This window comes from Lipotes vexillifer, unplaced genomic scaffold, assembly GCF_000442215.2.
Source record: "Lipotes vexillifer unplaced genomic scaffold, Lipotes_vexillifer_v1.1 scaffold297, whole genome shotgun sequence".
Lineage (NCBI taxonomy): Eukaryota > Metazoa > Chordata > Mammalia > Artiodactyla > Lipotidae > Lipotes > Lipotes vexillifer.
In genome coordinates this window covers 1,877,080-1,889,768 of record NW_006772098.1, presented here as the reverse complement: position 1 = coordinate 1,889,768, position 12,689 = coordinate 1,877,080, and the positions used below count along the sequence as shown (strand labels likewise).

The following is a 12,689-nucleotide window of genomic DNA, read 5'->3' as shown; positions in this document are numbered from 1 at the left end:
AGCCTTTGTAGAACAGATCCATGCATTTTTAAAGAACTAAGAGTCCATTACTCTATCTTCAGCCTGTCAGAAGCACAGTTTTAAGGAAGACTTCAGTTCCACTGACTATAACAATAAAGTCTGTGTCTGTGTATCAGAATCCTGTTGAAGCTTTCATCAACAGCCTCGACCAATTTTCATTGTCCATTTAGTGGATCCAGTAATCTCTGGGTATACACAGGGCTGATGCGAGCAAGATCCTAAAAATGGCCACTGAACCCTGATTGTTCAAAAAATGAAAACACACTTCTATGAAATATAATGGGAATCAGCTTTGTATCTTAATCTAAATAAATTAAGGAATTTTTAAATCCATAATTTGGACAAACAGACCATATTACTTTGCTATAAAATTCTAATTTAACTTTTAATAAAGATTGCAAGAATATTCTACATTAGAGGTCACATTTTGTTTTCCTCAGGACTTATGAAACAGATATGAACGTCCTAAATTGTTAGATGAATCTGAAAGAGATTATGTTTAAGTTTCAATTTATATTCATATTAATTATAGCTACATTAAAAGTTAAAATGTTCATGGAAAGGAATATAACAAGGTAAACAGGTAGAATCAGTTTTAGATGTAAGAATAATGTTGGTTTCCCAATTGTTTTCCCTTATCCATTTTGGCGTTTAAGGTGAATTGGTATTTGCTTCATAGGCAGTTTGACTGCATGTATCAGAGAATGAAAACAAGACATTTGCAGTAATGACTGGAAACTTGGTGCTTTGAGTTAAGGTTCTCCTCTGCTACTATGGAATGGATTCCATAGAGTGTGTAGCTATGAATGATGCAGATTTTAAGAACACAGATTCTCAGTTGATAAGTTAATAAGTTTTGTGAGGAATTATGGACTTACTGTGTCACCTGCATTTGTGCTGTGTAAAAAATAAATACAAGGATTCTTTTAACTAGTTCAAAAAAAATATGCCCAAATACATATTCACGAACCAAAGAAAAAGGATCTTCTGATGAGTACAATTTAAAATAATTTTGTCATCTATAATTATTAAACTTACTAATGAGACTTTCATCTCTAGAAGATTTTTGTTTCTCTGCATGCATTTCTGTTTCTGACTTTGAGTCTTGATGCTTAAACATAAGATTTTCATCTGACACATGATCATGAGCTACATAAAGAGATATATTTAGTGCATTAAACTGAAAAACAGGTCTACTGTGAAATCCCTATATATCAAATTTATACACATGTTTAGCAGTATTTTCTTTCATTTTTATAAACATAAAATATAAGTAAATTACCATAATGCTAGACCTGACATAAAAATTGTGAGGAAAATTTTAATGCGTGTAAGACTCACTGTTTCATAAACATTTGTTGGCATCAAATATATTTTATATTAGTGCCTACTTGTTTTAGATTATTATAACTTAGGTTAATATATACTCATAGACCAAATAATGAAAATGTATATGTAAAGGTTATTCATTACACCATATTTTTAATTGCAAAATACTCAAAAGCACCTAAATGTACTAGCATGAGATTGGTTGAAAAACAAGGTACATACTATAAATTAGGGTAACACAAATTATGGTGTATGATGTGGTACAAAGAGTTACACATAAAGCTATAAAAAGATACTTATAACCCAACTTGGAGGGTCTGTTAGGAGATAGGTTAATTGTAGAAAAAATGAAAAGAGAAGGTATCAAGTATGCTCTTTTAGGAAAGAAAAGAATGGGAAATGAAAAGAAAATATAAGATACTTACCTTTAGAAAAGGAAATACAGGAAAGATAAACCAGAAAACAATGTAGTTGGTCACCTAAAGTTGCATGCAGAATAGGGCACAAGGACTACTGTTAAATCTAAACATGTCCTGGGCAGTGATGACATCCTTGATGCAACAAATGTTTCTCATATTTAATGAGAAAGTAGGTAGAGCCCTCAGGATTGCTTTGCCCAGTGACCCAAAGAAACCAAAGAGATTTGGATAGTTTGATTCCACCACAAAGAAAGTAATCCTGTTAAAATTATTTAAGGACAGAAGCACCTTTTCTGGTATGTTACTGCAGAACCCCCTCTTTCAGAACATCTTCCATGACCACTTTGCCCAAGGAGGATGAAGAAGGAGGTAGGTGGGAGAAATGTCATGTACACCTGAGACCTTCTCCTTCCTTTGCTAGTTATTATTTGTTTCTGGACTGGTTTGGTCCAATCATGGTGAGTTCTTTGACACTGGAAAACTTTTTTGGTCTACTCTTATGGCCACCTATAAGGGGCTCTGCAAGCCACCTGATAGTTCCTTGATTTGACAATGAGAAGTAAGAAAAGTAAATGATGAGATTGTTTACCAGACTCAGATTTAAGTTCATTCTTGCCTCTCTCACTGGTCACCTGTCTCAATTAAACCTCCTTATAAGGTGATGTCACTTGGTTCATGGCACAATCCACGTGTGAAATGAAAAATTTCCAAGCAAAGAAAAAGCAGCTACTGGCAAGACACTAGCTTTTCACTAGTAGTCAGAGTGATGTAAAAATGGTAATTGGGTACTTACTCCTGGATCATTGGGTTAAGGTCTTTCCCAAAGACATCTATGGGTCTTGTTACCCAACAATGGGTCTCAAGGAGGAGACTGATAGACTCTCCTTCAGATACTTGTGACTAGATAATGGCCACTGGGGGCACAACAGAGTCCACATACTGACAACTCCTATGACTAATATAAATAATATTCCTTCCAAGCCTCCCAGTGAATCTTGACCTGAAATCTCTCTACTTTTATCAAAACCTCTTAACTTTAAAAATAAACAAGACTATGAGTTAGGCCAAGGTCCCTATGTCCTCACTGGGAACATGAGGACGTTTGCCAAGGTCACAGTTCAATGGGGAGGTGAGGAAGAATTTCATTCCCTGGTCCTTTTGTACCAAGATGAGGGAAAACAATATATATATATGTATATTTATATAGTCTAAGTGTGCGTCCTTAACACCCCATCCTTATCCCCAAGCCATGATCATAAATACTACAACTGAGGCCATTTCAGTGGCTCTGGTAGTCTGTTAGGTAGTCTGAACCTAACAGTCTATCAGTACCTAGTCCCTTTGACTACCAAAGCAACTCCCTAGAGGATGAAAAGAGACAGCTTCCTCATTACTGAGCTTAATGAAGCAAAAATTCTCCGTAAGACTATTTCTCCATTCAGTAGCCCCATCTGGCCTGTGGATTAGGCCTCAGGTGTATGGAGATTCAATTGATTATTAGAGGCTCAATGCAGCCATGCAGCTTGAGCACTAGTGTTACCTGAAATGACAGCCATAAAGGCTGTGGCCCAAGCTGAGGCAAGTACAAAGCAACTGACATTACAAATATCTCTTTCAGCATCCCTGTCCACAGGGATGATCAGGATCAGTCTGCCACACGTGTCATGGGTTGCAACGTACCTTTAATGTCCTTCCATAAGGCCATGACCTGGAAAAAGTCCCACTCCCACATGGAGCCCTAGCCTCCCCCTATATTAACAATAACCTCCACTAGGCCTACCCAACAAACACAGAAAGCATGTGGACTTACATGTGACAGTTAAGTCTGGGCCATTAATACAGAAAAAGTACCAGGACCTGGTACCCAAGTGAAATCTCTGGGAGTAAACTGAGAAGAGGCAGTATGTCTCATTCCATAGGAGACAACTGCCAAGCTTTAGTTCCTCTAAGCCCCCACAAACACAAAGGAGGCCCAAAGATTGGTGGAACTTTTCAGCTACTAGTACTTTGACATTCACCATGTGGTCATCTTGATGGCATTTGTCTATTAGGATACCATTTTTGGTCTCTACCTCTGAGTAGGACATGGCAACAGGATGTCCTAGAGGCCCTCCAACAGGTTTCTGACTCTGTCCATCCCCTTGGCTCCCCTGATACACATTTGTGTTTGAGTTACAGATCTCAGCAACCTCTCAGTTTGCTGATTAGAGCCTATGGCAGAAGAACACTGCCAGAGGCCAGAGGCGCCCATTAGGCTTTTGGTATCATAGTCACCTGGAGTCAGATGAAAGGTACAAACCCTTTAAGCGACTACTATTGGCCTGTTATAAGGCCTTGGTGAATAATTAGTATATGACCCATGGCCATGAAATACTCTTATGACTAGAAATACCAACCAAAAGTTATGAATATTTTGGCTTTTATTCTCTAGTTATCTTGGGGTATTCACACTTTAAGTCTAAAAGTGTATAACTGCTATAAAATATATACTTTAAAATATATGCTATATATGCTATAAAATATATGCTATAAAATAAATACTGATTCATGAACCAAAGAAAAATATCTTCTGATCACTTTAATTTAAAATAATTTAGGGAGTGACATCAGCAAAACGGCAGGGTAAGAGATCGCAGTCCCGTAGCCCATGGAAACGCTGATTTAACAATTCATGAATGAAATACATTTATGAGAGCTTCAGAGCCCACTCAAGAAGTTCCAGCATGCTGGTGGAACATAACATCCTAGATAGCTGCATTAAAAAGGGTAAGAAGAACAGTTTTGCTTTACCTATGTCACCCCTCCACCAAATCAGCACAGCTCAACACAGAGATTCCCTCACCCACAATTTTTCCCATGGGAGAAAGAGAGAGGGAAGTGAGCATAAGGCTCTCAAAGCCTTTCAGGGTGCTGCCTGAGAGGCCCACTTCTATATCACTTTAATTAGAACACTGAAGGAATCAACATAGCTGGATTGTCTGTGGGCAGCTAGAAAAAAGACCTCAAATAAATAGCCTAACTTTACACCTCAAGGAACTAGAAAGAGAAAAATAAACTAAACTCAAAGTTATCAGAAGGAAGGAAATAATAAAGGTTAGAGCAGGAATAAATGAAAGAGAAAACAGAAAATTTTTCTAAAATTTTAGCGCATTCATGAATGGGCTAATCCCATTCATGAGGGCTCCATCCTCATGACCTAAGCACCTCCCCACTCCTAATACAATTACATTAGACATTAGGATTTTAACACATGAATTATGGGGGGGGCACAAACATTCACCAATAGAAACTTCCAAATTCATTTTATGAGGCATTACCTAGGTACCAAAGCCAAAGACACCACAAGAAAATGACAAGCCAATATCCCTGATGAACTCAGATGCAAAAATTCTCAACAAACTACTAGCAAACAATTCAACAGCACATTAAAAAGATCATACACCATGACCAAATGGTATTTACTCTACTCAGGCAAGGATGGTCCAACATCAATCAATGTGACACATACACCACATTACAGAGCAAGGGATAAATATTACATGAGCATCTCAACAGGTGCAGAAAAAAAATCTGAAAATATTCAATACTTTTTCATGATAAAAACTCCCATAAATTAGGGATAAAAGGAATTTACCTCAACCCAATAAAGGCTATATGTAGAAAATCCTGAAGACGCCACCAAAAAGCTGTTAGAACTAATAAGTGAATTCAGTAAAGGTGCAACATACAAAATCAATATAAAAAAATCAAAAATCAATTGCATTTCTATACACTAACAATAAACTATGAGAAAGAGAAATTAAGAATCTCATTTACAATGACATCAGAAAGAAAAAAATAAATTTGACAAAGGAGATAAAGTATTTATACACTGAAACTATAAAATATTGATGACAGAAATTAAAGAAGACAAAAATAATGCAAAGATATTCCATGCTCGTGAACTGGAAGAATTAATATTTTTAAAATGTCCACACCACCCAAAGCAAGCTATGGATTAAATGCAATTCTTATTAAATTTCCAATGGCATTTTTCACAGAAATAGAACAAAAAAATCCTAAAATTTGTATGGACTCACAAAAGATCCTTTATAGTCAAAGCAATCTTGAGAAAAAAGTACAAAGGTGGAGGCATCATACTTCCTGATTTCAAACTACAGCTGACCCTTGAACAACATGGGGGTTAGGGGCACTGACCTCCCTTCCCACCTACACAGTCGAAAATCCACACAGAATTTTACAGTTGGCCCTCTATGTCCATGGTTCTGCATCCACAGATTCAACCAACCACAGATTATGTAGTACCATAGCATGTATTTACTGAAAAACTTCTGTGTGTAAGTAGACTCATGCAGTTCAAATCTGTGTTGTTCAAGGGTCAGTTGTGTATTACAAAGCTATTGTAATCAAAACAGTATGGTATTGCCATAAAAATGGACATATAAATCAATGGAAGAGAACAGAGTTTCCAGAAATAAACCTACACATATACGGTCAATTAATTTATGACAAATCAGCCAAGAATACACAGTGAAGAAAGGACAGTCTATTCAATAAATGATGTTGGGAAAACTGGACAGCTACATGCAAAAGAATGAAACTGGACCACTATCTTACACACACAAATCAATGCAAAATCAACTAAAAACTTGAATGTAAGACCAGAAACCATAACACTTCTAGAAGAAAACATAAGCGGTAAGCTCCCTGACATTATCAGTCTTGGTGAAGACTTTTTGGATTTGACACCAAAGCAAAGGCAACAAAAGCAAAAATAAACAAGTGAGACTGCATCAAACTAAAAAGCTTCTGCACGGCAAAGGAAAATATCAACAAAATGAAAGGCAACCTACAGAATGGAAGAAAATATTTGCAAATTGTATATCTGACAAAGGATTAATATCCAAAATACAGAAATAACTCATACAACTCAAAAGCAGAAAAAAAATCTGATTAAGAAATGGATAGAGGATTTGAAAGGACATGTTTCATTACAGGTGGCCTACAGGTACATGAAAAGGTTCTCAACATTATTAATCGTCAGAAAAATGCAAATCAAAACCACAATGAGATACCACCCCATACCTGTTAGAATGGCTATTATCAAAAAGACAGGAAATAAGTGTTGGTGAGAATGTGGAGAAAAGGGAGCCCTTGTGCACTGTTGGTGTTGGGAAGGTAATTTGGTGCAGCCACTGTGGAAAACACTATGGGAGGTTCTTCAAAAAAGTAAAAATAGAACTACCTTACAATCCAGCAATTCCACTTCTGGGTATTTTTCTAAAGGAAATGAAAACACTAACTTGAAAAGATATCTAAACCCCTATGTTCACTGCAGCATTATTTATAATAATAATATAATAGCCAAAACATGGAAACAACCTAAGTGTCCATGGACAGATGAATGGATAAAGAAAATGTAGTATACATATATACAAAGGAATATTATTCAGCCATAAAAAGAAGGAAATCTTGCCATTTGGGACAACATGGATGCATTTTGAGGGTACTATACTAAGTGAAGTAAGTCAGTGAAGAAAGACAAATACTGTATGATCTCAATTATATGTGGAATTAAAACAAAAACAAAACCAATATCAAAACTCATAGAACAGATTGGTGGTTGCCAAAAGCAGGGGGTAGAGGGTGGGTGAATGGGTGAAGGTGGTCAAAAGGTACAAACTCGCAGTTATAGAATAAATAAGTCCTGGAGATAAAATGTACAGCATGGTGACTACAGTTAATACTGCACTGCATATTTGAAAGTTCCTAAGAGAGTAGATCTTAAAAATTCTCATCATAAGAAAAAAAATTTATATGTGGTGATAGATGATAACTAAACTTATTGTTGTGGTATTTTTTGTAATATATACATATCTCGAGTCAGTATGTTGTACATATGAAACTAATGTGTCAATTATGTATCAACAGAAAAATTAAATTACAAAGGATAAGAAAAGGAACTAAAACTGAAACTAACTTTAAAGAACTGAATCTACTGAAGGAAATAAGAAAGCACTAATGCAAGTAAATCATCAATATAGTATTTGACGTACACCCTCACTCCTGGGCAAAAGAGTAGAGGGGTGAACTGTAAACAAATCACAAAATCTTTTTCCTCTTTTTCAACCGTAAGATGTTTATTGAAGAATTTATTTTTTAAATTTATTTTATTGAAGTACAGTTGATTTACAATGTTGTGTTAATTTCTGCTGTACAGCAAATTGACTCAGTTTTATATATATATATATATTTTATATTCTTTTCCATTATGGTTTATCACAGGATATTGAATATAGTTCCCTATGCTATACAGTAGGACCTTGTTGTTTATGCATCCTACATATAATAGTTTGCATCTGCTAATCCCAAACTCCCAATCCATCCCACCCCCACCCTCCACTCCTCTGGCAACCACAAATCTGTTCTCTATGTTTGCAAATCACAGAATCCTTTTAGTAGATTTGTTTTTCTAGGGTTCTACATTCTGAAATAATTTTAGAAGCATTATAAGGTAGAGCAAATGAGTAAATGTACTGATGTTGATCAGAGTCAGATTCACACTGTGGAAGGAAGGATATACACACCGGAAATAGAGAAAGATAAGAACAAGTCCTGAGGGGAGAGAATGAAATTGAAAGTGTCTTTGAGAAACCATGATTTCTAAATATGTCTGTGAATATGCATATACACATATATGTGCACGTTTATGTATGTAAGCATACGTGAAGATGACTATATGGATATGTATATCCATATATGTATATCATGTGTACCTGTATGTGGACATGCATATGTGTTTACACTGAGGCACTGACAACATGCCAAAATCTTCTGCGTGATCTGTCAGGCCCAACCTTAGACAATTACAAAGGCTTGATCTGGCAGCTGTCATGGGGGAAATCTTCATACTCCACACTAGACTCTGAGACATAGCCAGTGCACTGCGAGACATAGCCAGTGCACTGCAGACATTGGAATTAGTGCAGTCATGGACTAAGGCCATATCTGCATTCTTAGTCTGAGTGCCTCAATTCTGAAGCATTCTTATGTGGGGAGGACTCAGTTGAGACCCTGTACATAGACCACCTTTTCATTGGACCTTGTAGACCTTTTTATTATCTCTGACTCTGTTTTCAGTACTTTTGCACTCCTCCTAGACCTCCCACTTCTACCTCCTCTCAGATCTATAGAACAGCAAGAACCTTTTGTTTGGAGCTCCTTTGGTTGTGAGATGATCTTCCCCCACCCCAGCCCTGTCAGCACTGATGTATCTGACCCTCATCCAATGATGTTCTGTGGGGGAAAATGGAATATTGGTGTGGCTGGGAACCTTTACTGTTTAGACTCTTACACTGTTACAGTAAGTGAATAAATGCTTAAATTTACTTTCAATTTACTTGCTGTCTTACTTGACCAACTCAAAAACTGGCAGCTCTCCCCCTGACAAGTTAGCACAGTGAGCAATGTGGTCAATGAAGCACAATTCCTTTCTGGAAGGAGCACTAGTGAGTCCTCAGGGCTCTCTAAGGGGGCACTACTGAGTCATTTGTTAGAGTCTGAGGTTCCCACAGGGCACATGACCATTCAGGCCAACGTGTCTCACGAACTGCTGACAGACTGTGTGACATGCTTTAGGAGAGTGTTATTTTATTGTTTACATGATCCTTTTTTTTTTTTTTTTTTTTTTTTTATTTTCAGTACGCGGACCTCTCACTGTTGTGGCCTCTCCCGTTGCGGAGCACAGGCTCCGGACGCGCAGGCTCAGCGGCCATGGCTCACGGGTCCAGCCGCTCCGCGGCATGTGGGATCTTCCCGGACCAGGGCACGAACCCGTGTCCCCTGCATCAGCAGGTGGACTCTCAACCACTGCGCCACCAGGGAAGCCCCATGATCCTTCTATTTTAATAGTCCTGTTTTGCTAGCCAAGATGCCCAGTGGGTGGGTCAAATTAAACACCAAACAGAGGGATTTTGACAAAACTGGGGAAGCAATTCCTTGGCTACTTACAGTTTCATCAATAATGGGATCAGGGCTTCCCTGGTGGCGCAGTGGTTGAGAGTCCACCTGCCGATGCAGGGGACGCAGGTTCGTGCCCCGGTCCGGGAGGATCCCACATGCCACAGAGCGGCTGGGCCCGTGAGCCATGGCCGCTGAGCCTGTGCGTCCGGAGCCTGTGCTCCGCAGTGGGAGAGGCCGCGGCAGTGGGAGGCCCGTGTACCGCAAAAAAAATAAATAAATAAATAATGGGATCAAAAGTTGTTGGTGACGTTGCATGCTGAGTTGCACTCAATGACTACTGTTAGATCTAATGCTCCTGGAACTTATGTTCAGCCTTTGCTATAGTGGTTACTGCGATTCATGATTTAATGAAAATGAATGTAGAGTGTTGAGGATCCCTTTACCCAGTGACCTGAAGAGACCTTATAGACGTGCGTTGTTCATCTTCACATTTAAAGAAGTATCTTGTTAAAGAAGTAATCATGTAACCTTGCCGGGTTGCTAATACAGAAACATTTCTTGGAGAACCTTGACAATGGCCACATTGCACAAGGAGGTGGAATAAAGGAGTATGAAAAAATACAGACATCCAAGACTCTCCTTCCTCAGCTGGGTATTGTTTTGGATCCAACAGATGGCTCATCCCTGCCTTTGTAAAACACGTTTTAACCATACTTGAAAAGGCAATAGTGACTCCATGAGCCACCCTGGTGGTGCCTAAGATATACAATGAGGGAATGAGGACAGCAGATGATGAGATTTTTTTAAAAAAATTTACCAGATTCAGGTTCCTAGGTTCATTTGTTCCACTATTGCTGGACATCAAGCTTGATAAACATCCTAATAAGGTCAGGGTAATTGGTCTACGACACAATCCGTACCTTAACTGACAAATTTCTGGACAATAGTGAATAATGCCAAGATAGCAATGACTGACCAGAAGAGAGAATGATGTAAAAATGGTAGTCTAGTAACCACCCCGGACCATCTGGGCAAAGGCATTAAAGAGATCAAAGGGTGTGTTACCCCCAAAACAGGGTCTCAAAGGAGTAGATTGATGGGATATTTACCAAGGACCCGAAGGCCAGGTAGTGGGATAAGGGAGGCCCAACAGGACACTACTGTGGCCTATGACTAACACAGGTGCTATGTTTCTGCTTTTCCCAGTGATCCTTGCCATGAATCAAAATGCTCTGCCAACTTTTACCAAGACTTTACGGCTTTCAAGATAAACAAGACTATGGGTTAGGCAGGGCCCCATATATCCAGTGGGAATGTGAGGGCTTATGATAAAGTTAGAGTTCAATGGAGATGTGCAGAATTGCATTCCCAAGCCTGTGGGACATGGGTGCGTAGGTGACTGTGATCACCACAACCCCTGACACCAGGATGAGGAGGACACTGATAATGCCGAGGTGGTACTCCACGGCCACCACCAATGGGAAACTTACCCAGACCCCACAACAGTGTACCCACTCAGGCCACCTCAAAACTCCATTGTTATAGCCCCCACTGTTGAATGCATTATTGGTATAGAAGTACTGTTTACATGAACCCCTACTTGCATTCACCCCAAACCCTGATAGAAATTACCACTTTAGCAAGACAAGTGGAAGACTGTGAAACTACTCAACTACCAGAATCTAGTACTTTGTTCCTCAAAAACAAATGCATGAAGAAGAAAAGTAAATAACTGTCCTTATTGATGAGCTTAATGAAGCAAAAATTCTCCCTGAGACTGTTTCTTCATTCAGTAGCTCAGTGGACCTGGGCATATGTCCTTGTGCATGTAGAGACTCCAGCGATAATTGGCAGCTCAGTGATGTAGTCCCCAGGCACTAGTTATATCTGATATTGTGACTGTCATGGAAGCTACTGTCATAGTGAGAGAATTTGGTATTCTGTAATAGACAGTGCAAATACCCTATGCAGTATCTCTGTCCACATGGGTGATTAGGATCAGTTCGTCATATGGGGAATAAATTGCAATGCCTCACTAATGTCCTTCCATGAAGCTACATAAACTCCCCAACTATCTTTCACCAAACAGTCTTGACCTAGAAATGTCCTTCACCCAGAGGGAGCACTAGCCTTCCAGTCTATTGATGACATCATCCAAATAGGTCCATACAAGGGCACCACTTAACAAAAACTAGATGTCCTACAGACCAATATGTAGCAACATGGCTGGACCATTATTACAGATAAGACATAGTTACCCAGTACCTAACTGAAATCCCTGGGCAAAATCTGTGAGGGGCACAACATCTCATTCCAAAGAAGAAGATTGCCAAGCTTTGACACACTCTACTTGAACAACTGAAAATGAGGCCAAGCTATTGGTGGGACTATTTGGATACTTTCACTCTCATAGTCCCCATGTGTGGTTCTTGATGGCATCCATTACAGCCATTACTATTAGATTACTTCAAAGGCCACTCTTTTCAGTGGGGCCACAACCAAGAGGACGCACTTGAGGCCCTCCACCAGGCCTCTCAGGCTATCCTTCCCTTGGGGCCCTCTGATCCTCATTTGCTGTTTGAGTTACAGCTCTCAACAACATCTCTGTTCACCAAGTACAGTCTGTGGTAGAAGGCTACTACCATAGGTCACAGACAGACACCCTTTGGAGTTTTGGACCTATAATCTTCCAGTCTGCTGAAAGGTATGCATCCTTGGTGAGAAAATTATTGGCCTATGATTGAGCCTTGGTGTCTGAGTATATGACCTATGACTGTGAAATAATATTACAACCAGAAATACCAATGAAAGTTATGAATACTTTGACTTTTGCTCTCTAATTTTCTTAGGGTATTTACAACTAACATCAAAGAAACCATAAATGTTGCATAAAATATAATCTCAGATGCATATTCATGAACCAAAGAAAAATATTTTCTACTGAGTTTAATTAAAATA

General features: G+C 38.8%; 1 protein-coding gene across 1 annotated transcript in view; it reads right to left on the bottom strand.

Moving 5' to 3' along the window:
- Window positions 1–8,635: 8,635 nt before the first annotated feature.
- Window positions 8,636–12,689, bottom strand: part of CCDC7 (coiled-coil domain containing 7) — a 150,102-nt gene continuing 146,048 nt past the window's right edge. The window contains exons 18-19 of the mRNA XM_007447300.1: window positions 10,549–10,610; window positions 8,636–8,734 (exon numbers count right to left, since the gene is read on the bottom strand). Coding sequence (XP_007447362.1) covers window positions 8,636–8,734; window positions 10,549–10,610 — 161 coding nt within the window. The remainder of the gene's footprint in view (window positions 8,735–10,548; window positions 10,611–12,689) is intronic.